The 27,651-nt window shown below is 41.1% G+C and overlaps 3 protein-coding genes across 4 annotated transcripts; all 3 read left to right on the top strand.

The window, feature by feature from the left end:
• Positions 1-306: 306 nt before the first annotated feature.
• On the top strand, positions 307-13,307 carry hivep2b (HIVEP zinc finger 2b). 2 transcript variants are annotated; one of them, XM_038729177.1, is made up of 7 exons: positions 307-518; positions 2,985-6,964; positions 7,642-7,799; positions 7,954-8,129; positions 8,660-8,758; positions 8,847-9,598; positions 10,663-11,082. In XM_038729177.1, exons 2-7 carry the CDS (start codon positions 3,089-3,091, stop codon positions 11,080-11,082), a joined length of 5,481 nt encoding a protein of 1,826 aa, XP_038585105.1. In that variant the 5' UTR covers positions 307-518; positions 2,985-3,088. The 2 variants fall into 2 exon arrangements, with proteins under 2 accessions (XP_038585105.1, XP_038585106.1); XM_038729178.1 differs by lacking the exon at positions 307-518 and having other exon boundaries at positions 3,089-6,964; positions 10,663-13,307.
• A 773-nt stretch (positions 13,308-14,080) lies between these two features.
• txlnbb (taxilin beta b) lies at positions 14,081-19,830 on the top strand. Its single transcript, XM_038729179.1, has 10 exons — positions 14,081-14,218; positions 16,135-16,384; positions 16,725-16,816; positions 16,920-17,090; positions 17,791-17,985; positions 18,282-18,401; positions 18,510-18,584; positions 18,674-18,766; positions 19,003-19,098; positions 19,248-19,830. The coding sequence occupies exons 2-10, from the start codon at positions 16,150-16,152 to the stop codon at positions 19,746-19,748; spliced, it is 1,578 nt and encodes a 525-aa protein (XP_038585107.1). The 5' UTR covers positions 14,081-14,218; positions 16,135-16,149; the 3' UTR covers positions 19,749-19,830.
• A 701-nt stretch (positions 19,831-20,531) lies between these two features.
• Positions 20,532-25,433, top strand: LOC119910525. The gene is made up of 9 exons (XM_038729181.1): positions 20,532-20,687; positions 21,585-21,678; positions 21,879-21,932; positions 22,493-22,538; positions 22,631-22,758; positions 22,907-23,021; positions 24,442-24,564; positions 24,660-24,797; positions 24,985-25,433. Exons 1-9 carry the CDS (start codon positions 20,579-20,581, stop codon positions 25,090-25,092), a joined length of 915 nt encoding a protein of 304 aa, XP_038585109.1. The 5' UTR covers positions 20,532-20,578; the 3' UTR covers positions 25,093-25,433.
• Positions 25,434-27,651: the final 2,218 nt, after the last annotated feature.

Genomic DNA, 27,651 nt, shown 5'->3' with positions numbered 1-27,651 from the left:
ACAGTAGATCATAATAGTACATAATAGTATATGTTTGTACCTGAATTAATGTCTTCATCCAGATCACACAATGTCAGGCTGAAATAAATAATTGAATCTAGGGATGAATGAACTCCTGCTATCTAGAAAGGTGATGTTTAGATCTTTGATCATGATATCTGACTCCCCACTTTGTGTGTAGTGTGGGGCAGCTGCTGCTGTGCTTTGAAACACAGTGAGAGAGGAAAAGCGTCCTTTAACGTGGGCTGTTGTGTAATCCCTCCCAGGGCCCCTTTGCTATTTTTGTGCCTGGGTCCGCACGTCACGGTTGGGTATTTTCTCTGGTGACTAGCTCGCATCAATAGATCTTCTAATGTACACCCAGTCAGCCAGCAGCTTCATGACTGATGGGACTTTACCTTGCTAATTTATTTCATTATTGTTGCCCAGGCATGAGGAGAATGGCAAAACGGACTATGCAGTATGAGGAATGTCACATGTGACTGTCGATATGGGACAGGGGACTATTCAAATGTCAGGTTTGTATGAGGATTATATTTGATATCTGAATGTCAGCTGCTGTATGAACCGCGGCTTTCTTCCCATCAGACCGAGTGCTTTATGTCATTCTGATCACCGTGAGAGCTGTTGATTCTGCATGCTATGTGCTATGTTACTGTTATAGTACCACAGAGGGTTTTACCATCCAGCTTCACTGAAGCCGGTCATCTCCTTATGATATTTATGGATTTGTTGTCAGCGTGAGGCTTCATGCCTGTTCCCTTTAATGGCCAACTTAGCCTCTAATGATGTAATGCAGCGGCATAACGATGCTCTCCATAGCCAGCATTTGTTTGCTCATTCTCCTCTCTCGTGTGTGGAAAGCAGTAAGGGATGTGCCCCTTGAATGTGTGCTGTTCAAATAAATCTCTCCATTAAGTCATTTCTCTATCCATGCGGACGTACTGTACCACAGTCAGCCCACAATCGTCCTGAAATACACCTACTGCCACCCACCTGCCTCCTGTTGTTGCACGTCATTGCTGCTGTGTCATATATTTTCGTAAAGGTTAGTGCTTGTTGCCGGGAGCGAGAGAAATTTGCAGTGAAAGGTCTGCTGGTACAGTCTTTGTACAAAAAAACTGGCTGAATCTGTTGAGAGACTTGTCAGTGAGACTCTTGAATATGTCGACTCTGTTCCCTCTCTATCGTGCTTAGTTCAAAGGTATGCATTGTTTCTGACGGTCTTATCTCGCTGTCACTCTGCACCCATATTCGCCTTCCCTCCTCTCGTAGCTCACAGAGGATGGAAACTAAGCAATGAGGTCAGATCGACCTTGAAAGGGAGCTCCCTACCGGGCCTCTGAATTGTGTTACCCCCAGGCACCCCACTTAGTTGACCTCCGTAAACCTCCTCGTTAAAACGTGGATCGTTCCAATCTGAGGCAGCTCTCGCTATCCTTCATACGCCGTCATTATTTTTTCTCTACCCTGCTGTGGAAGAAACCCTTAAATCTGTCCGAAAGCACAGCTGCTGAATCATAAACAGCCAACAGAGGCAATGTGCATTTGCAAAAAGGAGAGATTATCATCCTCACAGCTGCTTTCAAGCATCTCTTGGCATCTCAAGAGTCACCTTGGATTCGTATCCTCTGGTTTATGCCTGAGGAGTGTGTGGTGTGCTAACAAAGAAAGAGAGGGAGTGAGAGAAAGAGAGTGAGAGTCGGAGGATGTCCTAATTAAGGGGAACTCAGAGGGTTTGAACCAGATAATCTTACATAACCTCGTTATGGGAGGACACAGCATTTGATACTGAGAAGATAGAAATGACGTGCCCTCAGAGACCCATCCCCATGATATGAGACGAAAGTATAGTGGCAAGAGCAATTCACTTTAACCGTGGGGCTGCAGATGAGTGTGGCATGTTTAGGTACAGGACGGCATGTGGTCCCGTGCAGCTCAGTGTGGAGATGATGATACCAGTAACACAGACAGATTAAAGGTTTTAAATCCCACCAAAGACAAAGAACCTGAAGATGTTATATAAAGTTAGGCAGAACAGTTTGGTGTTTTATATAGATATCGCATCAAAGGTGCTCATCACATTTCATTGCCCATAGTCTGATACCTGTGTGTGTGCTGGCATGCATCGACACACATACTGTACTTTTAATACATTATGTGCCCCATATTCTGCAGAGTTATTAGTATTTTATTAGGGTAGATAATCTTCACTTATTTTGGCAGGCAAACCTCCACTGAAGTTTAGATATTTGTAATAGCCTACAATGTTGACAAAACTGAAAAGCAGAATCTGGGAAATAGAATAATGAAAGTACCTGTGTGCTATACTGTAGATATTTCACAGCTAAGCTCATAATGCATGTAGTTTTAAAAAATATATATTAATAAGAAGGTGGTTGTCTGACCATTCATTAACTTATGTACAGGAATTTTCACTTAAAATAGTGAATATTCTAATAAAAGTGACATTTTGCATTAAGGAAAAGGAGTTGATTTTGAGATTGTTGAAGCTTGTTGAAAGGAGATGATGCTGCACAAAATAAACATATTCAACCATTCATGACACACATGCTACAGTAAAAGCATACATGTGCCTTAAATACCTACACACATCTATGCACCTTCACAGGGTTTCAGCAAATTTGGGGCCTCTGCCAGTGTTGACAAGAGGTAGATTTTTTTTAGTTTTTTAGAGGCTGTTAAGAGAAAATATTTTTTCCATTCCTGCTGTGATGGAGCTCATTATGAACTTTATACTCCAATTTTATGAGGAGGACTTTTGGGAAACAGCCTTGATTAGCTGTCACTCTCAGGGAGGGGATTTGAACTGAGATTTAACAGTGGAATTGATTGTTGGGGGTAAACATTTTTTTTGTCTTTATAACCCTCGTGTTTCTTAATGTGCTCCTAGTTTAGAGTATTGTTTTTTCATACATCATATTTGAGTTATCTAATTGTCACTTCTGTCCGATTTCTTTCAGGTGACCCTTCCCCGCAGTCAGTTCACATGTATGTTAATATCACTCCAGTTACCTAACAGATAGTGTCCTTGAAAATCGATCCCAAAGAAAGTGACATTGGATTCATGGAGTCACTTGAAACTACTGCAGGGGTGAAAAGCTCCGCCGAGGGTCAGGACAGAAATGTTGCACAGAAGAAATGCACCTCAGAGGCAGTACAGACTAAAGGGAGTCCATCAGTCGAACTGGAAGGCAAGGGGTGGCACCAACAACTGCAAGAAGGTCAGAGCAGAGACACGTGTTTTACAGAAATGTCTGACTCAGGGAAATCACTGCAATTAGAACATCAACACTCCCAAACCCAGTCCACAAGCCATCAAGACTATGAGGTGTCTTCATATCCACTACAGTCCACAAAACTGTTTTCCAGTGGCAGACAGAAAACTGCCGGTCACTTAGTTTCAGCACAGTCCCCGGGACCTGCATCTCACAGGAAGTCCACCAGTTCACCTGAAGTCCAACAACAGTGCTCCCATGCAGGGATGGATCTGCTGTCAGAAACTGTGTGTAAGGTGGAACAGAAACACCAAAAGCCTGGGAAGTATGTTTGTGATTACTGTGGAAGGGCATGTGCCAAACCCAGCGTGCTTAAGAAACATATTCGCTCACACACTGGGGAACGGCCCTATCCATGTGTCCCCTGCGGATTCTCCTTCAAAACCAAGAGTAATTTATACAAACACAGAAAGTCCCATGCTCATTTGGTCAAAGCTGGAACAGTGCCACTCTCAGAACTTGGTTCTTACAATGCCAACACAGACCAGGGATCTTTTGAAGGGGAAGGAGAGTTATTCTCTGATGCTGAACAAAGCACGGACACGGACGAGGACACTCTTAACGACCCGCTGCTGCTGCTGGAGTCTCCAGCGGAGGGATCAGATAACACTGCTGTAAAGGTACTAAATCTCATTGCTCAGAAAAAGGGAGCCACGTCAATGTCAACTCAGGATGGTTCATCCCAGCCCCAAGAAATCAATGCACCTCCTGCCGCTGCCGAGGCTAGCCGTGCAATTCAATCTTGCACGATCAAACAGAGGCTCGCACTTCGGCTGTCTGAAAAAAGAAGCAGCGACTCCGACAACAATCTGTCCCTCCCAAGTCAGTCCAGCAAGGGCAGCACGGACTCTGGCTACTTCTCGCGCTCCGAGAGTACCGAGCACCAGACGGGTCCTCCAAATACTAATGCGAAGTCCTATCAAGAAATTATGTTTGGGAAGTGCTACAGGCCAAGCCCTAAACAGACAGCAGCTTTTCTGGCTTGCAGCACAGAGGCAAGTGAATATACCGGGAAACGCTCAGAGAAAGGTGTTTCCCGCGTTTTCACCCAAGAAAAAGACGCTGTTGAGTCAATCAAAATAAACACAAAGTCATTCACAAGGGAAGAGGTAAAAGAACCCCTTTTAGACACTGGCTCTGATGTGGGGCCTCTAATCAGAAGCAACTCAATGCCAACATCGTCAGCAGTGTGTCTCACTATGCCTCAGGCCCTCAGAGGCAGCCATTCATTTGATGAGAGAACAAGCACTGGGGGCATGAGGAGACTCAGGCGACAAGCTGCTTTTGAACTCTCTGCACATGATGGCCACGCAGACACTGACAGCCATGGAAAGATGATCGAGAGTAGCATTTCACCCTCAGGATTGGAAATGGAAAATTACCCCTCCATGGCATCTAATATGAGCCATCAGAGACATGCAATGGAACTGGCAACACGTAAGCGCCGGAAAGAGAAGAGGGAAGAGGAAGATTTGCCAGGTCAATATGAGGGCCATCATGAACAGGGTGAAGACATGTTTGATTCAGGCAAGGACTATGATTCAAAACAAGCAGCAGCTGGTATTATGGCATTAGGAAAAGGACATTCTTCAAGTATGCTAACACAGATGGACAAGTGTGACATGGACATATCAGTGAGCCTTGAAATGTCTGGTCGAAAAACTTTAGGGAATGTAATTTCTGTTATCCAGCACACAAACTCAATAAACAGGCCTCTCTCTGAACAGTCAGAATCATACAAGTACCATGGGCAGAGACAGGAAAGTATTTCTTCATTTCAAGCCATGGAGGCAAGTGAATCATATGAGATGGAAATGAGTGATAGTAGGCTGAGGCAATCATTTCAAATGGGCCCCAAACTTGTGCGGCAGCCCAACATACAAGTCCCAGAAATTAGGGTCACAGTAGAGCCCGACAGTCCAGAAAAAGCTCCGGAGGTGCAGGTGAAGGAGCCAGAGAAGCATGTGGAGGAGTTTCAGTGGCCTCAAAGGAGTGAAACTTTAGCACAATTCCCTCCAGAAAAGCTGCCTCCAAAGAAGAAAAGGCTACGCTTAGCTGATATCGAGCACTCCTCTGGTGAATCCAGTTTTGAGTCTGCCTGCACCAGTCTCTCCCGCAGCCCGAGCCAAGACAGCAACTTATCTTATAGCTCCACCTTCTCCTTTGACAGGGAGGAGAGCTTGAAGTCAGTCTCTCCAGCTAGGCAGGATGAATTTGGCAAACCACTAGAGCTCTTAGCTGTGCCAGGGAGTGGGCACTCCCTCTCTGTGCTCAGCCAGCGTCAACAGCATGAAATGAGACGCTCCTCCTCAGAGCAGGCGCCGTGTAACTTGCGCAAGGAGTTCCCAGAGGTACGCAGCATATCATTTGACTATGGCAGTCTTTCTCCAACATCCAAAGTTAGACACGTTGACATCAGTGCTGGCCACTCGGCTGTGAGGGAGAGAAGGAGGGGCAACTTGGTGCGACAGGAGTCACTGAATATGGACACTGAGGCAACACAAGTCCCATCACAAGTGTTTCCGCATTACCTCAGCAGCACCTCCCCTCCATTCACATCAGCTGCTGTTCTGCCGCAGACTTTGCCAATATTTTCAACAGGGAATACATTTCCCCAGCTGTCACATCCGAGCCTTTTAGTTCCTGTAAGAATACAGACTTATGTGCCATCTTTTGGCAGTATCACATACACTTCAGTATCACAGATTTTGGACAATCAGTATGACATTGTTAGTTCCACTACATCCACTTCTCAGAATCAAACTTCACGTTTGTCTGGAAATCTTGATTCTCACAATGTATTAGCTTATGCCAGACCACCTTCGATACACACCCTCAATGTTGAAGCCCTTGATTTGTCATCAGCTAAGCTCAAGACAGGCATTCCTCTCTCTCTGACCTCCAGAACTATCTCAACCACTAACGCCTCCAGTGGTGGTGCAAACAAACGAATGCTATCCCCTGCCAGCAGCCTGGACCTCTTCATGGAGGTCAAGCAGCAAAAACGTGTGAAGGAGGAAAGAATGTTTGGGCAGATTGTAGAGGAGCTGAGTGCTGTGGAGCTGGGGAAATGTAATTTGAGTGAAGAGAAGGGGCATAGGTCAGAGATGCAGGGTGCATCCACACTTCATACTCAGGATGACTCACGTAGGAGTACATTTATCACACTTCAGCAAAAAGTGACAGAGGCCACTGACCACAGACTTGAGTCAGCAATGGAAAGTAGCTCCCTGGAAACCAGCTCACCACTCTACTCCATGATATCAGTCAGCAAAGTGAAAGAAGTTGGCATGGAGAAACGAGTGCAGATGGATATGGTGGCACAGCTGGGTATCAGTCAAGACCTGATCTCAGACTCAGAGCATTCAAGACGGTTATCTCAGTTTCCAAGTCTTCGCACGACAACAGGTGTGAGCTGGTGTTATCTCAACTACACCAAGCCAAGCTGCTCTCACAGCAACGCCCCTTTCTCCTCTGTGTACGCCACCTGGTGTGTGAGTTCCCACAACCCGAACCCTCTGGAACTCAGTACTAGTACTGCTCTGGCTCTGCTGCAGTCCAAAAAGAAGGGAGACAAAGTTATATACACCATTGCCGCCATGTGTCAGCCTGGCACTGGGAAACTGGTTTCATCCCTCATCCTGTGGAGGCAGACCATGGAACAGGTGAGAAAATGATCCCTGATCTCGGCAGTGTTTCTAAAGCCGTCTTAAACATTAGAAGTAAACCCCTATTTATGATATATATATATTTAATATATATATATATATATGAATACAAGTATATTTATGACGTAAATACTCATGATCAAGCTGCACAGGGAAGCTGTCTACCTTGGTAGCCCTAAATGTCAGCAAGATATAACTGTTTGAAATGTAGATGCCTTATTACCAAGAATATGGCAAAATTAACCCCTCACTTCTTTTTTCAGAAGGTTCAGTCACAACTGGAAATGCCTGCGGGTTGTTATGATGCTCTAAGCACTGATTCATCACTGCATTTACTGTTTGCAAAAGAAAGATGTCTGAAAACACCAGACACCCAAATTATATTCAAGTTAATATCATGTGTCTTGGCAATGGGATGCCTTTCTCCATAGCATTGGATTTAAGCTGATAAATGTATATATTCTCATAGAAAAATCATGCATAACGAAGCGTTCAGAAAAGAAAAACAGGGCGTTATCTGTAGTTTTTTTCTCCAGCAGCAGCATAATTCATGTTTGCAAAACATGCTGTGTAACGGTATGTGTGACATACAATATTGGAAGTATCACATTACATTGTCAATACGGAGTCCACTTAAAATGGATGTTAACAAAATGTTTGCTCATCTGATTCAGCTGCAGAGGAAACCAGAGCCCAAAGAGGCGGACGTCACCTACGGGAAGAAGGTGAAAGACGTCAGCTGCAGAGTGAAAACTACCAAGGAGGAGTGGAAAGAGAGGGAAACTTCCACAACCCAAACAGTACCCACACGCATTAAGATCTTCGAGGGAGGGTCAGTCAAGATTATTGTTATATTAGTTATCATAACACTTGCCATTTCTGCTGACAGCTTGTGCTGCAGCTATTTTAGGATTGATTGTTCCATGCTCTTTTTACCTACTCAGTTTTATGTATTTTTTTATTAGAAGACTGTATCTGTCTTTCAGGTACAAGTCCAATGAGGACTATGTGTACGTCAGAGGCCGAGGCAGGGGGAAATACATTTGCGAGGAGTGTGGTATTCGCTGTAAGAAGCCGAGCATGCTGAAAAAACACATCAGGACCCATACAGACGTGAGGCCATACATTTGCAGAGTCTGCAACTTTGCTTTTAAAACTAAAGGTTAGTATTCTTCAGACTTAAAGACTGGAATGAACAAGGCAGACTTTATAGATGATACATGCAGTAAGGACTAACTAGTTAAGAGTTTTTATTTAAAACAAATGGACATCTATCAGTGTGTTTTTGTGTAAATATCAGATAAAAAAGAATAATCTTTGTGCATATCAGATTTTTTATTTTTTTTAATAACCATTTGCAGCAGCAGCAGTAAATGCTCTGTATATTTTGCTGCTGTTCAGAGGTACTATAGTGCAAAATCAGCAGCACAGTTGCACTGTCTCCTCATTTTTCTCTACACTTTCTTTATTTCTAGTAGATTTTTCTAAACTGGACTTGTGTCACTTATCAGTGATCAACTGATCATTGTAGTCTTGTAGTAGGAAAAGCTTGGACTGTATGTGAGGACATAACATTTGTTTGAAAATCTGTTTAAACAAATTGGCTCCTTTAAGAACAAATGCTAGTATTTTTCAGTGAAAAATTGTAATGCCAAAAAAGCCTCGCTATCTACTTGTTTTTTCCTTTTACAGGAAACCTGACTAAACATATGAAGTCAAAGGCACACATGAAGAAATGTCTTGAACTGGGAGTGTCAGTGACGATGGATGAAACGGAGCTACAGGAACATGGTAAGACACTGACAAATGTAAAATTCTTGCACATGCATGAGATGTAGCAGAATAAATCCAACTAAACGGATGCGTTTGTCTTTTAAAGTGGACGACATCCAACAAGAGTCCAAAACAGAGGTGGTGATCACAGCCAAACATCAATTCTCTGACGCGGAGGACTCTGACGGCATGGATGAAGAAGTTGATGACATCGATGAAGATGACGACGAGGACGATGAATATGAGGGTGACTCAACGCCAAAGCTGCGTTCAAGAAGCACGAGTCCTCAGCCGTGTGGAGTTACCTCTCTGTCAGTCACAGCCACCGCCTCTGTCCACGGCTATTCCCTCACCTCTCGGGGGACGGGCTTGGACCATAGACCTGTCCTCACAACAGACCAGAGGGAAAAGTCAGTTGATGAAGACTCTCTGACTATGCTGTCTCCAGACCAGGCCAGCTTCCTGTTTGACCCCTACTCTTCTTGTCTGCTCTCTCCTGGTTGGGAGTCTCCCATCAGGGAGCCCTCCCCTTCACGTCTGCGTTACCCGTCCCCGAGGCGAGAACTCTCCCCGCGAGGTCGCTCCTCTCCCAGATGGGATACCTCCCCGCTGAGACCTGGTTCGCCCGGCTTCACACCCATTCAGCACCTCTCCCCAGTCTCAGTTGAACGACCCATGTCTCCTGGTACAGAGCTGTCTGGAAAGCGAGAATCGTCAGTCAGAGGCAGACAGAGAGTTGTGCTGAGGGCGGTTTCACCACGCAGAGGCTCGCATCAACACAAAGGCAGCAGTGATAAAACCAGACACCAGGCAAAGATGGACATGGCTCAACAACAAGGAGCCTTTGGAATGGAAATGGTATGTAGCAAGATGCGTTTTGCACCCACTTCAACTATACCTCTGCCAAATAGGGTTTTAGTAGTGTTTGTCAATTAACAACATATCTTTAAAACATGCTTAGATTTGGATGACATTTGGTGGAAAGTAAAGCATTGGGCAAAGGAACAGGTGATTAGGTTAAGTAAAGGTTCTGAATTTTTAAAGGACTTCTGAACACTTTAAGATCAGTTTGGAACATTTTTCTTGTGAACTCTCACACATATGTTGATGCATGTTTATAAACTTGTGTGTATATATATATAACTAACACATTTTGAAGGATAAGCCTTGTGATATTCTATAATTTACTTATTGTGAACAAAGCCTGTGTAGCTGAAGTCTGATAAAGCTTATACGCCAGCGAACTCCATTGTTGTCCAAAATCTATTAAAACACATCAGTGAGCCACACAATTGCACTGGTTACACCAAATGTGTATTAATCCCGAGCTGTAAGTAGTCCCCAACATATACACTATTCAACATTTTAGTTAAATTAGCTAAAAGCTATGTGCCCTACCTGTTTTACAAAGTTATTGAAAGTATATATTTATGACCCACTCTTTAAGAGTAGTGTCTGAAGTAGGAAACGAATTGGAGCGGAGTAATGCCTTTTTGGTTCTGGTCTTTTCATTGGATTTGTAGACTGTGACAACAAAATAGTCTTTTTGTTCAAAGCTGGGGTAGGCAATTTATTTCAGAAGCATTTTTTGTTATATTTGTTGAGAACATCCCAACAACAATCAATAAATCAAATCTTGTGACACAAAAAAAGTGCCATCTGTGGCTGTCGCAGGACTGTAATAAGCACAACCAATCATTAGCCCACCTGCCTGTCTACCTGTGCACACTCTGCCTGTGCATTCACTATGAAAAAAGGGATGACTTGAAGGGAGGGGGGTGGATTTTTTTTCAGTTGGATACTTCCAAAATCTAGCTGTTTCTCACATTTCTGCATTTTTGCTAACTGGAATATATTTTCACATGAGAAATGATCTTGGAAACGTCGAAACTGCTCCTAATGCTGCCAATATGTCATTTCAGGATCAAAGGAGCAGCTTGGCTTCCACTCTGCCCGGTGCTGCCAGTTCTCATCACCAGAACATCCTCAGCCACCTCCCTCTTCACTCCCAGCAGCAGACCCACAGTTTGCTCCCCGTTGTTCCTGTCGGAGGCCTCCAGATGTTATACTCTCCGCCTTCCTCCAGCACTGATGTCACCTTTTCCTCAGCGCCAAGCCCCCAGAGCAGTGAGGGCCAGCATTGCAGCAGCAGGGAGGGATCTGTCCACGGGCTCGAGACAGAAGGAGAGGACATCAGAGGCCAGAACCAGCTGTCCTCCCATCACACCGCTCAGGAGAAAAGCCTCGACCCCGGAGTCACGGAAAGTAGACAGGAGGAGTACGTCCAGACCTGCTTGAAAGCCATCGCCTCATTGAAGATTACTACAGAGGACCCTCATTGAAACCCGCATTTTCTGTCTTCTTGATTTGATTCAGGAACGATTGCCTCCTTGCCACACCTGCAACTTTGCTGTCCATAGCCCTTTAGGCACATAACCTCCTCTTTATCCCATTAGAGGCAATATAACAACACTTCCTCTGGTCTTGCACATACTCTAGACAACTCCTTTTAAAATCTGAGTGTAGATCAGACCTTCAGAGTGAAGAAGAAACACACCCTGTCTAATGTGCTCTTCTCTTCAGAGACCTGAGAGATCTGAAATGATTGGATGAGCCGCAGGAAATCTTGCAAGGTGGAGAATCATTATTGGGTGCAGGTGCAATATGGAAAGATATTATGCTAATATGCCTTTGTTTGACATAGTAGTTTGCGTACAATTGCACATAAATTATATTTATGGATTCTGTACAAATGTCCTTAACATATACTCCTTCTTAGATGCATACAAACAGTGTATTTTACTGTATGTGTACTTTGAAAATAGACTGTTGTTTAATGTAATCATATCAAGGTGTGATGCAGTAGTGCAGTAAATAAAGACTATTTATAAGGGGAAAAGTGTGTGTATTATGAAACAGTCTGACCAAATTTTAAGTAGACGCTTCTTGTGCAGTTTGGTGCTTCTGATCAAGCGGCAAGGGTCTGTGCCTTTATTTTGCTTTTCATCATTTTGTTTTCTGAAGGTTGTTAATTAAGGAAAAATGTCGAGGTACTCTTTATTCAGAAGTGTCAGCGCTGTCAGAGAGTATGTTCAAAGGAAAGCTTTTTCTTCTGTTTTTCCCGTCAGTTCCTCTGACAGACGGATGCAGCTTGATTTATGTGAAACAATCTTAAAAAATGTTTCTTATGTTGCATTTTTCTTAATGTTGTGGTTTGTATCTTGGTAAAAATGCATGGGATTTGCTATTGCACAAAAATAGAGGAAGTTAATATGTAATTATGAATACTGTAAGATGTATTTATATATTAGAACTTGAGCACTTATTGATACTGGTAAATATTTGACTACTATTTATATGGTATATCTGTACTTATGCAGCAGTGATGCAGTTATGCAGTGAGCCACGCTGGCATTGCTTTTAATCTCATGTCTTTGCTATGATTAAACAGTATTTTTTCTCTCTCTTATACAGATGACCATAAGCATTTTATGAGTTTTGACGATGCACTTTCATCCTTTCATCTTTGATGTTTAACTGACTTGGTCAGTGAAAATGGGGGAGTAAAACATGTTATGTTCTGTTGTGGTTTTGAAACATTCCAGTCGTATTTTCACGTTGCTCATTTTGTGAAACATGTTGCACACAGATTCAAGGGGCTATGATGATCAGTCAATAGTGTGTTTTATTGCATTTCAAGTATAACTGGATAAATCAATATCACTTACTGTAAGTAATACTAAAGTAATGATTAACATCGTGAGTTGGTTGACTATTACTGTGCTTCAGCTCAAAATGTAAGTAATCACTCACCAAATGCATTACTTCTTCTGTATATATACGTGTATTTTTATGATTTAAACTATTTTTGCAGTGTTGAATTCTGAAAACTTTTTATGCGGATTGTTTGCATCTCTTTAAGAGGTAAAATATCTGCAGTTGACGTAACGGAAGTTTAATGAGAGTGAATAGCACAGTGTTGATTGCTAACACCGTGTGTCTCATCTTTAAAAAAGAAAAGTGTATTCATATCTTGAAGTGGTTATGTTACCAGTTTGAGAATGGATTTCAAAATCAGAAAACACTTTGTTCACTCATGTTTACATAAAAGAATTTTTAAAGGTGCACTGCTTTAAGTTTCCCTTTCTGAAGATGTATGTAGCTTTGATTTCATGGTTATGTCATTTTATTTGTCGTGGTAACGGTGCAAAATGCTCATAACATGTGAAGGGAAAGTGAAGCCTTCTATTTGCTTTTGCATAGAGTATGTATTCAGATTGTGTTTGTGTTTTGTTTTTATTGTGTATTCATATTTACTGAACTGCATTGTGCCTCTCATGTCTATGAAATTCCCTGTAAAACACACAGAGGACAAATCATTTTACCTCTCAGCTAAGATTTTTTGAGGAAAAAACCTCAGTAGCCAATCCGTTGTTAAGCTATTTGCATCAAAACTGGTTAGTCAGGACGGAGTGCCTCTTTTATGCTATGGGGACTTTATTGTTTGGTGCTCTACTTTTTCAGATTAAATTCAAAATTGTTTTAAAAGAATATACTTCTAACCCAAGGATGTGTGTTGCAGCTTATTTCATGTTTTTAACTTTATTATTGAAAATGGCTTCCATGACTTTCCACCTGCATAACTCACGATTGTTCAAATTAGAGCACACAAGGACGCGTTTTCAGATGAAGTCATTCACATTTTATCTTGAGGGGGGAGTGAGGAAAAAAATTGGAGAGACTCCTACCAGCGACATCCCCTGGTGAAAAATTATTACTGCAGTCATAACATGGAACAAGAAAAATAAATGCTTCCAAATATAGTTCTCACCTTGTGGATAATATTGAGCCATTTTAACGTTGAGTCAAATTCAACAAATCCCCACTGTGTAACTGCAGAACATACAGTGTACTGCACTGTAAGGAAATACTGCATGTGTTAAGCATATATTAGGCAAGGAAATGACTGTGATCTTAGAGCGCATTATCTACTCTGGGTTGGGGTGGAGGTCTGTTCTAATTCTGGCCAATCAGAGAGACAGTTAAAATTTTTTCCCTCTCCTGCTCAGTGACTAGGTCTGTCAGGCCCATTTGTTAGAATAATTATATGGCTGTTAACAGCAACCCAGCTTAAAATAAAATGAGTACGGCATTTGTTTAAAGCAGCAGAGCCTCACATAAAATGGCTGCTGAAGATCTTAACAGAAAAAAAAATGAAAATGATGAAGCATTTTCATTGTACTCATACAGGCAGCTACTGTATGTCACGCTCTGAGGTAAATCCCTGCTTAGATTACAATCACAGGACCATGGTTTGTTTTTGTAAGTGGGGAGGACAGTACCTCTGTCCTCCCTCTCTCTGCTCAGAGCTGTGCTCCTCTGGTTTATTTTGAGGTGGTCGCAGCTGTTGTGTTTGTGGTAGTAGACTGTCCAAGCCCCTCGACACTCTTCTTTTTCCCACTCTGGCCCTTGGTCCTGGTAAGACCCCGTTTGTTCATTACCCTGCTTCTTCAGGGATATTTACATTAAAATAGCATAGCAATTATCTTAAACTGTGTGCTTGAGATAGTTTCCAAACCTCTTCTTACCCTTAAAGGTACTAATAACTGTTTGTTTGAATTTGATGGCTTTCTGAAGCTTGCCAAGTTTGTTGAAAAACGAGGAGTTAAGTCAGTTGAGACTTGCCTGTGTCACATGTTAACAGAATAGGGAGAGATTAATTTTGTTAAGATAACACTTTTTATGTATTTATGTATTTCTCTGATTGTGCAGGACCACTGTTCCTTGGACAGTGAATAAATCAATAATGCATTTTCCTACAGTAATTTCCATTTGGATATCTGCCACCTATAAAAATGCTGAACAGAAATGGGGTCACTTATGTAATACCAATATTTTTTAGTTACCAATATATTTATAGTTGGAAATGCATCTTTTGTACACACAACCACGGACACTGACATCAATAAGAGTGGATTAGAAATAAATAAATAACTTGCCCATATTAAGAAGTTCCTAAAATAGCCTGTGGGGTCTGGAACAGGTGCCATGTGCTCTGCTTGTGAAAGTACAGGCAGAGTGAAGGGTGCACTAATTTTATGCACGTAAACAGGCTCTGGCTGTGAGCCTGTACAAAACAAGACAGATGAAAACAGGCACTAAATACACTGTATTACTTAATTTCAGTCACTGTGGTACACTAATAAGATTTGTTGCCACCTTAATTGACTGGGGTTGAATCACTTTTTAGTCAAAAAGCGACATTTACCTATATATGCCTGTCTGAAGAGGAAAGCACAATATGTTGTCAAGACCAAGAAAATACTGTAACACATACAATTATTTTTTAAAAAAAGCATCTGTTTGTCACTGAGCTCCTTCTAGCTGTTAAGTGCCTTGCTCCATGGTGGTACCTGCTGAGGGAGGTGGTGATTTAACTTTTCATTATAGATTAATCTGCAGATTATTTTCTCGATTAATCGTTTGGTCTAAAATATGTAATGTGAAATCCTGAAAAATACCCATGATAAAAGTCTTTAAATGTGTTGTTTTGCCAGACCAATAGTCCAAAACCCAAGGATAGTCAGTATGTCACAAATAAAAGCAATAAAAGTGAATCCTCACATCTGAGAAGCTGGACCAGCAAATGTTTTGCATCTTTGCTTGAACATGTCCGTCTTTTGACTGATCGCTGCAGCTCTAATCTTTAATTTATCAGTCTTGCTCTATAGGTTGTTACAGTAGGAAAAGCACAGGTGTAACAAATAAAATTAATGATGGTGGAATTCCATTTAGCTGCTTCAGTTTCAGGGTCCTCGTGTTGTGCATGCTGGCTCACTGTCAAGGCTTACTGGGATACTGAAATAGAACAGAATCATTGTTAATGTTATTAGTAACACCTGGGCTTTCCATTCTAGGACATATGATGCCTGCTGTGGAAACGGTCTATTGTAATGCTTTTTCATGTATCCTGAACTTAGCAAATCTACTTTTAGTAAAACAGAAGTTGATTGAGGTTCAGTACTATCACATTACATTTATTTAGGGTTAGGGTTGTGGACGCTTATGGATTAAATCCAAAAACTAAACAGAAAGCAAGAAGGAAGTAACTAAGACACGTTAGTAACTTCTATGTAGATGACATTGATTTGATACTGATTGGACTCAGGTATATTCATATTAAAATTCAGTCAGGATGATTCTCAGTGGAGATAGGTGATTGTTATTCAGAAATGTTTCCTCCTCTTAATGCTCAGTGAACTCACAAAATGGGATGAACATGTGAAAATGTCAGAGTTTATTATGGGAGACTAATTCTTTGGATAACAATGTCAGGATGAGATGAATGAGACGTTTATTCATCAGGTTCATCACATCAACTATTTCCCTCTCAGTACTAGCTCAGAATAATGGAGGCTTGCCAGGAGAGCAGCCCTGCACCCCTGGGTCCAGAGGCGTCGCCAGCTGAGGGTCAGCACATTGACCTGACAGAGGACCTGGCCCAGCAGCTGGAGGACATCATTAGCACCTACCAGGCGGCAGAGATTCCCGCTGAGCCAGAGGACGCAGAGGAGGTCACAGCCATCAAAGAGGCAGACACCCGCAAGGACCAGAAACTGGAGAAGAAGATGCTGAAAAATCTAGGTGTTTTGTTTTTTTCCCAAAATGTTTTATTGATTTTTAACTGAGGTGGGTTTCATTCAGCTCAGTCTGCAAAAGTCCAAGTACTGAAACTGATAGGTATGTAAGAGGAGCTGTAAAGTGTGTAAGTGCATCCATCTGCAGCAGCAGATGAAATAGTATTTCAACACGCCTTACATAACTCGCAATCCCGGACAGGTTTTCCAAAATAAGTTATTTAATGAATAACTTCCGATTTATATATCAGAGTGCAATATATCTGATTCAACTCGTGCTCTGGGGTAATTAAAAAAATTAAGCCTGACTTGACTGACATGTAATGTTTAACTCTGTGGCTGTTTAGGGAAGGAAGCCATGCTGCTGATGCAAAGTTTGAACAAACTCAACACTCCTGAACAGAAACTGGAAGCCATCATCAAGAAGCATGCTGAGCTGGTGAGTGGATGAATATAAACAAAATTGGAGAGTAAGAACATACCAGTGATAAGCATCTTTCCCCTTATAGGCATGTGGTGGACTTTTCTGTGTATTTTTGCAGTTGGAGGAGCATCGGAGTGATCAGAAGCAGCTGAAGGTTCTGCAGAAGAAGTTGCTCCAAGTGATGAAGGAGAAGGACCAGCTGCAGAGCGAGCACAGCCGGGCCGTGCTGGCTCGTAGTAAACTGGAGGGGCTCTGCCGAGAGCTGCAGCGGCACAACAAGACCTTAAAGGTACTTCAGCTCCTGTCATGTCTGCTCAGTGAAGTTTAGCTGGTATTATTTAAGAATAACTAAACACTTAAAACAGATTCCTTAGAAAGATTGTGTCTAATCTGAGCTACTGAAATTGTAATTTGATGTTAGGTGTTGATTTTTGGTGACGGGTGTTGTAACCATCTGTTGTAGCCTGCTGTGACGTCAGCTGGCATCAAAGATCAACTATTATGTCAAAGCTTCAGGATTTGACCTCTTAAACTGCCACACCCACAACTCATGTTGTGAAGCTTATTCTAACCAGAATATTTCCTTTTTAATTCTAGTGGAGCTCCTACAGTTTACAAATATATCGAATACAGCTCATCATGCTGATTTGTGTGATAACATAAATTAAATAATTAATCTAGAATACATTTACATTGGATGTACAGGAGCAGTCTTGGTGATTTTTAATATTTCTTCAATAACTTGTTGAAAGTGTTAGAACAAACATAATGAAATATTCAGCTATATGTGATACTGCATTTTAATATAAAATAAAATGTAATGGCAAAGTCAAAGGTTTTATGTGGCATTATGCTTTATAGATTGACGTGTGAAGTAACAACAGTATCTGATGCAACAACCTAAAGACACCCCTAACTCTACGTTACAGTGCTAATTGCAAATGTATACAAGCTTGTTTTGAGCTTTAACATCCGTCCCTGAAATGCAGGAAGAGACCCTGCAGAGGTGCAGAGAGGACGACCTAAAGAGGAAAGAGATCACCACCCATTTCCAGGGGACACTAAGTGAGATTCAGGCTCAAATCGAGGAACACAGCGGCCGCAACACCAAGCTGTGCCAGGAGAACAGCGCCCTGGCAGAAAAACTGAAGGGGCTCATTGCACAATACGACCAGCGAGAGGCGGTATTAATCCTGCCACATACTGAGCACACATGGGTTCAAAACACAACTTTGAAAGTGAATTTGTAAACCTCAACCTCAAGTGCAAACTTCCCTGACACTAGCTGAACTTATGTAAAAACCTTCCACATCTGGGCCTCCGTTCCAGTTTAAAACACATGAATTATTTGCACATTTCACCCAGGTCGTACATTTATTAGCTGCACTATTTTAGTTTTATGTAGCCAAGCTCCCTGAACAAGAAATGAAACAGATTTCTGTGTGAAAATGACTCATAAATTCACCTGAATGTCTTCCAGAACCTGGAAAAGGTCTTCAAACACAGAGACCTGAAAGAAAAGCTGCTGGAAACCAAGCTCACGCAGGCAAACATGATACTGAAGGAGGCAGAGGAGAAGCACAAGCTGGAAAAAGAGCGCGTACGTTTTGTGTATTAGATTTATCGAGTGCTACAAGCATTTGAATAACATATTTGCTATTCTAATCCCCTAATGCTCATTTTCATGAAACATTTTAATATTCCACAGCTGATAAAACAGGCAGCAGAGTATAAATTGCAAGTGAAGGTCATGAAGGAGCAAGAAAATGATATGAAGACCCAGGTACAGTAACAGGACATCATGGGCAAAAAAAAGTCTTTTTCAACCACTCTTGAGGCACGTATCATGTTTTTCTCACCATTTGTCCTCAGCTTGATATGTACTCCAGGAAGTTTGATGAATTCCAAGGCACGGTATCAAAGAGTAACACTGTCTACAGCGGCTTCAAACAGGACATGGACAAAGTAAGAAGTGTTTCACACAATATCTGAAGTCAGCTTCATGATATTTGTTATATGATTTAGTTTATCTGTGAATAGAAATATGTTAAAAACAGGAATTAAGAGATAAAAATCCCACGAGATTTATACTAACACTTAAAATCTGACAACCTGAATAATCCTACACTCTGTTGTGGTAGTTATTTTTAGAAGAGGCTTTGATTGTGTACTGTGAAACATGATTGTTCTTTGTGGTGTAGATGGCCAAGAAAATGAAAAAGCTGGATAAAGAGTGCCAATCATGGAAGAGTCGCTTTGATGGCTGCAACAAGAGTCTCATTGACATGGTGGCAGATGTAAGAAACATTTTTCTTCAGTCATTTATAGCCCAATACAAGGATGTGGTTGTTAGCCATAAATGTAACAAAAACACACCAGAAGGCATCTTTATACTAGAAAAGACAAATATTTCTCAATTTTACCAATATTTTTTAATCTTTTACAGAAAGCAATCAAGGAAAAGGAGTTTGAACTTATCACAATCAAGAACCAGAAGCTGGAGAATCTGTGCAGGGCTTTGCAAGAGGAGAGGAAGAGTCTTTATGAGAAGTTGCAAGGAGCTGGAAGCCAACCAGACAGCAACACTACTGAACCAACAGAGAAGGTGGTCCCTGAGGTGCGGGAGACCCCTCAAGTCCCTAAAGATGATCAGCCTGTGCAGAATACTGCAGCCCCTGCCGTTATTCCAACACTCGAATCTCCAATGACCAAGGAACTGGCTAAACTGAAGAGTGAGCAGGCCCGTCTAAAGGAGATCGCCAGTTCTTTCACAATCTCTCACATTATTCCCACAGAAACAGGCACTAGCCAATCACAAGGACTCTCTGAGGGCGTCCAGGAGCCAGAAGAGAGCCACATAGAGGAGAGTAACGGCGAACACCTCCAGGAAGTTGCGGAGGACGGATGCCAAGAACAGAGAGATTTGGAAATGGAGTCAGTTGATTAATGCTGCAACTACTGTGAAAAAGAAATCTGGTTCATGTGAGATTCATAGCAAAAAAATAATAAAAATGCTAGTTTTGTGTTCAGTATCCGATTCTGATTTTAGGTCCTGCCACATACACAGCTACAACTAAGCAGTTTTATGTCTTTTCTAACTCACAGATTAAACAGTAAAGAACATTTTGACACCCTTCCCTTATTTCCTACATACAGACCTTTAGATTTGCAAGGTGGAAACAGCTACAAACTGATGGACAAAACTAATGAAATAGTAATAGTCACTGATGAAATGATTATAATAATGCATAGTTAATTATATATATATATATATATATATATATATATATATATTCCTGGAAGAATTAAAATGAGATTCAAATTAGATTTAAAGTTGTTATCGATTACTTGGCTGATTGGAATTCTAGTCAGGTTGAGCCCAAATATTTCTACTGCTGTCTCCTAAATCCATATTAGATCCTACTTTAAGTTGTTATGAGTTTGAGTTTTGAGTTGACAAAGGACAAAAGACTTACTACATACACATTTTACAGTATATACTAATCATCCTTATTTATTTTATCCACCAATATAGATTCACAGACTTGACAAAGCTCGTTCCAAAATCCCTTAAGACACTATACAACCATTCTTCCAAGCTGAGTACTTACCCTTGTGACTAAACTGATCTTGGCGTGTGAAATCAGTGGAGTGTACCTTTAAACTGAACTTTACCCCCCCCCATTAGCCCGGAGTGGACTTTTACTTTCATGTCGGTGTACTGATAAGAAATTGCATATCTTATCAAACTATTGCAGAACCACACTCAAACAGAAAATGTCTGAAAGAGCAGAACAGACTGCAGTCTCTTGTGTAAAAGCTCTCAAGGCTTTTGTTGAAAATGGAAAAGCTCTGCTGGACCTCGCCGAGAAAGAGAGCAGGGAAGGTAGGCAGCATTTTGTGCAGCCAGACAAGTGGACATAAAAATAGACATGCAGACACAGTGTTCTGCAGTTGGCAGGCGATATATGGTCGCAGCATGAGTGGGGGCAGCAGGAGGCCTGTCAATTATTAGACTTACAGATCCTATATTATGTTCATTTTCAGGTGCATACTTTTATTTTGGGTAACTTCCAATAGAAATTGTTTACATGCTTGAAAGTTCAAAAAACACATTATTTTTTTCATACTGTCCATTGCTTCAGTACCTCTTTTCACCCTCTGTCTGAACACTCTGTTTTAGTGCATGTCTCTTTCAGCCCACCCTCCCTAAAAGCCCACTGATTTGTTAACCAGCTGATGTAGGCCTATGTTATTACTCCAACGTACGTCATACAAAGAGATGGACAGGCATCATTATTTAGTAACATCACTATCCATGAGCAAAATGTATATCTGATCATCAGACTTGATTGGAATTTAATAAAAGAATATATGCTTGACAACTAAAAATAGCTTTTTTGTGTGCGAGTATAATGAAAAGACAGATTCAAGTTCATAACAAATTTAATAACAAATTGGATGAAGCTGTCAAGTTCTTAAAAGAACTCCAGCACAGAGAAAGAAGCAAAACTCCTGTAAAAAAAGAGTTACTGTTTTCTTAATGAAGAAAACAATAACTCTGGAGTTAAGCTAAATACTGGGAGCTTAACTGCCATCAGCTGTTAGCTGAAAACACCCCGCAGCTTCACACTGGCTTTTTTTCCCTCATAGTTTGGGGGTCATCAGACACATTGAGGACAAATATTTAAGTTAAAAAGACATGATGAAGTAGATATGGGACCTTTGAAGAATGACCCCAAACAGACATACACACTAACTTCTTTTACTTTATTCCACACAGGCTCTGTCCAGGAATTCATCAGGCAGAAAATCCGCATAGAGCAAAAACAGTCACTGCTGGGTCTGATTGAAGCTGGTGCAGCTTTGTACAGAAGGTTATGAGCAGTACCCACAGTATATAAACAGCCTATGACTGCAAAGCTTTAAATACTTTTACTGCTATTGTAATATATACATATCCATTTTTTGAAAAAGTAAATAGATACATGAGCTTCATAACACCACAGATACAGCTTTTCACAGTCATGCAGAGATAAGTTGTTTTTTTTTCTCAAATATTTTTCTAATTTCACAGTTTGTCTGTTAAGAGGAAAAAGGAGGCAGAGGATCTCTGGAGAAAAAACAATCAGTAAGTGCTAGAGCTGAAATCATTTTTCTGTTAATCGATTAGTTGAAATATTAGTTGATTTTTTAAAATTTTATTTCCAGCTTCATAATTGTGACTATTTGCTGTTTTTCTGTGATAGTAAAACAATAATTTGGTTTGGGTTTTGGACAGTTGATTAGATATAACAAGCTCATTGGCATTTTTTAAAAATATTCTGCCATTTCAGACCATACCGTATCGGACCATACGATTAATTAATAAAAGCAGATAAATCAATAATGAAAATAATTGTTGCAGAAGAAAATGATTGATCATCTCTGAGCATTTGCACCCAAAACATTTCTTGGTCAGGTGGTCAAAAAATCAAAAATATATAACTTAAACTTTTATTTAATGTCTTTGAAATATATTTTGGTATATTTTGAATTATAATTCACTCAGGCCACTGATGCAACCTGACATCTACTGATTGTGCAATTGCAAACCTACCTGTGCATTTATTGATTTCATTCAGAAAATAACTTACAGTCCTTATAAACACTATAAAGACTAGTAAAAACTTTGTGGCATGACTTCTCCAGCTGTGTTGCTTTACGGGACGCAGTGCAGGACTTTCAGGAACTAGCAGTGAGTTACTGAAATAAAAAATATTTTGGAAAACATTCCAATCATCAATGTCAGATCATTTTGTTTTACTGACTGTGGATGATGTAACACAGGTGCAGTGGGATGCCTTTCTGCTGCGTTTGGATGATGAGTTACAACTGAGTGCTAAAATACTGGATGGGGACCATCAGTCAAATTATATTTCACCAGATACGTCTCTCATCGATGCCAGAACAGGAGAGTAAGTTTGATTTGTTTGTTTTTACGAACCCATACTTGTTAAGAAATCAAACTAAACACTGTGCTAGTTAAACATACATTATCTGTTAAAACCTTTGTGTTGGTTTGGCCTATTTAGCACTTCATTACGGTCTCTATGTGTTTTGCAGAACAGTGACATTAGAGAAATATCTTGGGAAAGGTAAAAAGGTCCTGCTGGTGTTAATCCGTCAGTTCTCCTGTCTGCTCTGCCGTCTCCATCTTAAAGATCTGGAGAAGAGTCAGGTAAACACAAGAAAGTTAATGTTTAGTACAGTACTTGTGTTTTTTTCACAAGATGTCTCTGTCAATGACGCTATATGAAAGGTTTTCATTACACAATATCTTATAATTAATAGATTTTACTTTTGTTCTCAGCACTCAAAAACAGATATTTAATCCTTTAAAATTTTACTATACCAATAACTTTCCATAGGAAGCAGTTTTTTAAACTTAATACAGAATATTCCAGAGGTTCTGGAATAAAGCCATGAAGATATTGAATCATTTTCTACACCTTGGTAAAAATATGTGTACATGGCTTTGGCTACCTACTTTGAATGTAATTCTGAAAAGTCACAGGAAGGGCAGAGACTATGTCTGATGTGTACAATGGTCATGTCTGTAATTATGTTCATATGTAGTTCAAACATTATGATACGCACATGCACATTTAACATGTAGCTAACCTCCTCTTAACTCTGTTTTTATTTGATTTGGTTTCAGTTTTTTTCTTTTTCTCCTAAAAAATATATTTGTGTCATAATGACATAATATGCAGTTTGGAGCATTGTCTTCTGTTACATGCTATAGGTTCATGGATATGTGAATTCTGAGTAAATTATTTTTAAGTTTAAAGTTCAGCATGGGTCAGCGGTTAGCACTGTCACCCCACAGCAAGAACCTTGGTTGTCCCAGGCCTTTCTGTGTGGGGTTTGTCTGCATGGGTTTCTCTGTGTGCTCTGACTCCCTCCCACTGTCCAAAGACATGCAGGTTATAGGTTAATTGTATGACTGACTCTAAAGGGCAGCTAAGGGCAATTAGGTGTGAATGTGAGTGTGTGCCCTGTGATGCACTGGAGACATGTCCGGGGTGTACCCTGCCTCTCGCCCCAATGTCAGCTAGGATTGGCTCCAGCCCTCCGCGACCCTGCATGGATAAGCGGGTATAAATAACAGACGAATGGAGGAGTTCAACATAATCAGAGAGCAGCGTACTCCTTCGGCAGCCAGAAAACTTATCAGAAAATTAGATTACAGACTCATTGAGCTGACGCTTTTATCCAAAGCGACTCACAATTGCTATACATGTCAGAGGTCGCACGCCTCTGGAGCAACTAGGGGTTAAGTGTCTTGCTCAAGGACACAATGGTGGATAGGTCTCTCAAACCAAAGGCATAGTCTTATCCATTGCGCCATCGCCACCCCAAAATAAGCAAATCTTTTCTGCAATAACCATATTCTGCTTGAAATATTTTGCACAGCTACCTTTGGATGTTATAATTCTCCTTTGAAACTGTGCATGTTCTTTTCCAGATATGAGGTTGCCATCACATCTATGAATCTAGACCGGATCTTTTATCATCCTAATTATCATCTTTTATCACAGTTTTTAAAGTCATATATCACATTTAACTTTGTCTCTATATATGACATTGTTTTTCAGAGGTCCCTGGATGCAAACTCAATTGAAGTGGTGGTCGTTTCATTTGGCTGTCAGGAGGGAGCTTCACACTGGCTGCAGGAGACTGGCTGTCAGTACGACATGCTTTTGGATCGTGATAGGAAGGTCAGAGGTCGACAATAGGCGACGATAAATCAAGAGTTCACACTCATACTTTTCCTCATGGTAAGCTTACAGTTGGGTTTTGTTGGGTGTTGCAGATATACGCAGAATTCGGCCTGGGAGCGTCTCTGAAGAAAGTATTAAGCTTCAGTAACATGCTGCTCTATGCTGAATATGTGGTTGACAATATGGAGTTTCCCCGAGGGCTTCCATCGATTGAAGATGACATGTTTCAGGTGAAATGATGCTCGCAGCTGCAAAGACATTTGAGGCGGCAGTAACTTGATCATCTAAAGTCCTTATTCTCCAGTGAAACATGAACGTATCTCTTCCACAAACATTTTAGTTTTATAATATACACAGAAAGATTATTAACTTTCATACATAATTATTTACTGATTTTATTTGCTCTGTATTTTTTAGCTGGGAGGGGACTTTGTTTTGGATGAACATGGGAGGGTGCTGTTCTCTCACTGCTGCCAGAGTCCCATAGACAGACCCTCAGTGGAGGACATTTTATCTGCACAGTAAAGATGCAGCTCCTTCGTGCACTAAACAGGTTAATTAAAGAAGAACTGAAACAGGTGATGTCAGCTGATAAACCTCTTGTATCAGTTTAAAATAGGAGTGATTGCTAGGCCAAGCTGTGAGCTGATACATAACAAATCTGAAGGTTTACGGTTGATATGAGAAATATGAAAATAGAAATGGAACATGTATTTTGTTCTTTTAGTGGATTTAAGTCGAAAATTATAGATATTTACATCCAATAAAATGTTACTGTACAATTATCTGACTCTTACTTTTATAATGAAACGGACAGATTACTTTGTTTTGAATATCTAATTAAAAACATGAATCTCTTAAATAAATATGTATATAGCATTGGTTCCTATCAATAGGCTTATACGTTTGAGTTTTACATTTCCTGTATTTTTTGTTAACCCTTCCTCTTGTGTCTGTTTTCACTTCACTTCCTGTTCTTTTGGTTCTCCCACTTGTGTGATTATTTCCACCTTTGTCTCGTGATAACGTATATTTATGTTGGTGTTCTTCCATTGTTGGTTGTCGTTCATTTTCGTGAGTTTGTTAAAGATCCCTGAACTGAATTTGTTCTGCTGTATTTTAAGCTTATAGGAATAATTCAAAATTATGGAAAATACGCATATTCACTTTGTTTTTAAGAGTTTTGCTCAGATGATCGTCTCATGTCTGTGCTATAGGTGTAGTCCTGGAGCCAAGAGGCAATAAGCTGAGCTCAGCATATAGAGGTGCATCTCAAAAAATTAGAATATCATGAAAAAGTTCATTCTCTTCCGTAATAAAGTGAAACTGTCATATATTCTAGATTTATTACAGATAAAGTGACATATTTCAGGCTTTTTTGTCTTAATCTTGATTATTATAGCTTACAGCTCATGGAAATCAAAAATCCATGTCTCAGAATATAATAATATAGAATGTATATTACAAAAATGTTGACCCGAGAAGAGCCTTCAATCTCTTTCCGGTTCAGTACACACAACCACAATCATGGGGAAGACACTCAATGACCCACCACAAAGAGGATAAGCCACAGAAGGTCATTGCTGAAAGGGTTGGCTGTTCACAGAGTGCTGTATCAAAGCATATTCATGGAAAGTTGACCGGAAGGTTAAAGTGGTAGGAAAAGGTGCACAAGCAACAGGGATGGCCGCAGCCTTGAGAGGATTGTCAAGAAAAGCCGATTCAAGAATTTGGTGGAGCTTCCCAAGGAGTGGACTGAGGCCGGAGTCAGAGCATCAAGAGCCACCAGGCACAGACGTGCCCAGGAAATGAGCTACAAGTGTCCCGGTGCTCGTATCAAGCCACTCTTGAACCAGAGACAGCGTCAGAAGCGTCTTAGCAGCTAAGGACAAAAACTGGACCGTTGCTCAGTGGTCTAATCTTCTTTTCAGATGAAAGTAAATTCTGTATTTCATTTGGAAATCAAGATCCCAGAGTCTGGAGAGGCTCAGAATCAAAGTTGTTTGACATTCAGTGGAGTTTCCACAGTCTGTGATGGTTGGGGGTGCCATGTCATCTGCTGGTGTTGATCCACTGGGTTTTTTCAAGAACAAGAGTTTTTTCAAGAGTCAAAGCAGCGTCTACTAGGAGATTTTAGAGCCCTTCATGCTGACAAGCTTTGGGTATATAGAAAAGCGCTATATAAATTTATTATTATTTTGAGAGATGGACTTTCGATTTTCATGAGCTGTAAGCCGTAATCACCAAGATTAAAACAAAAAAAGGCCTGACATTTAACTTTGTGTGATGAATTTAGGATATATGAAAGTTTCGCTTTTTGAATTAAATTACGGGGAAAAATGAACTTTTCCACAATATTCTAATTTTCTGAGATGCACCAGTAAACTGGAAGTAGGACCAAACAGCTTGCCTGGCTATCATAAAGCTAAACTTGCGGAATCCTCCTCCCCTCGTCCCCGATCGGGAGTCTGTTTCTCGGCTTCTCCCACTCGAGGTATGAGTCCGGAGAGGCTTGCACGATCTGGCTCTGAAGAGCTAGATGTGCTTAGCATCGTGGAGTCATCAGCCCTCGCCAGGATATGAGGAGTTGTTGGAAGTGGTGACGAGGGCTGTGGCCAAGGTGCATATTGATTGGCCACAGGCGGTGCAGCAGCCTTCGGCTGGCAGTAAACTAGACGAGCGGTTTCTGCAACACCGAGCGCCACCCCCGCGTCTGCCCTTACCATTTTTTCCGGATCTACACAACGAGTTGTGTCTACGTCCCCCTGGCTGGACTACGGCAACATGACGGATGTCAGACAGCACGTCTACGGAGCGATACGACGGGTGGAGGAAGCGCTGGCTAGCTACCTCTCTCCCAACCTCGCCTCATCCCTCCGGACGCCGGCGCTCCCCACCAAGCCGTGTCGGATGACATCCTATTTGGTGGGCAAGGCCTACATGGCAGCGGATTGAGCTGGTGCTAGCCTGCACACGATTGCTGTCTTGCAGGCATACCAGGCCGATCTCCCTCGGGACTGTGACTTAGGGGGAGGTCCCTCTGAGGAGGTCCTGACTGAGCTCCGTAGAGCGACTGACTTAGCT

This window comes from Micropterus salmoides, unplaced genomic scaffold, assembly GCF_014851395.1.
Source record: "Micropterus salmoides isolate LMB-PRFRI ecotype aquatic unplaced genomic scaffold, ASM1485139v1 Ms_hic_scaffold_19, whole genome shotgun sequence".
Classification (NCBI taxonomy): domain Eukaryota; kingdom Metazoa; phylum Chordata; class Actinopteri; order Centrarchiformes; family Centrarchidae; genus Micropterus; species Micropterus salmoides.
This window is presented reverse-complemented; position numbering and strand designations above follow the sequence as displayed.

Excerpts from the sequence above, each read along its gene's own strand:
- txlnbb (XM_038729179.1), top strand. The coding sequence starts at position 16,150 with ATGGAGGCTTGCCAGGAGAGCAGCCCTGCACCCCTGGGTCCAGAGGCG. Across the intron at positions 16,385-16,724 it reads GAAGATGCTGAAAAATCTAG|GGAAGGAAGCCATGCTGCTG; the intron begins GTGTTTTGTTTT and ends GTGGCTGTTTAG. Across the intron at positions 18,767-19,002 it reads TCAAACAGGACATGGACAAA|ATGGCCAAGAAAATGAAAAA; the intron begins GTAAGAAGTGTT and ends TTTGTGGTGTAG.
- hivep2b (XM_038729178.1), top strand. The coding sequence starts at position 3,089 with ATGGAGTCACTTGAAACTACTGCAGGGGTGAAAAGCTCCGCCGAGGGT. Across the intron at positions 7,800-7,953 it reads ATTAAGATCTTCGAGGGAGG|GTACAAGTCCAATGAGGACT; the intron begins GTCAGTCAAGAT and ends TCTGTCTTTCAG. Across the intron at positions 8,130-8,659 it reads CTTTGCTTTTAAAACTAAAG|GAAACCTGACTAAACATATG; the intron begins GTTAGTATTCTT and ends TTCCTTTTACAG.
- LOC119910525 (XM_038729181.1), top strand. The coding sequence starts at position 20,579 with ATGTCTGAAAGAGCAGAACAGACTGCAGTCTCTTGTGTAAAAGCTCTC. Across the intron at positions 20,688-21,584 it reads CGAGAAAGAGAGCAGGGAAG|GCTCTGTCCAGGAATTCATC; the intron begins GTAGGCAGCATT and ends TATTCCACACAG. Across the intron at positions 22,539-22,630 it reads AGGACTTTCAGGAACTAGCA|GTGCAGTGGGATGCCTTTCT; the intron begins GTGAGTTACTGA and ends GATGTAACACAG.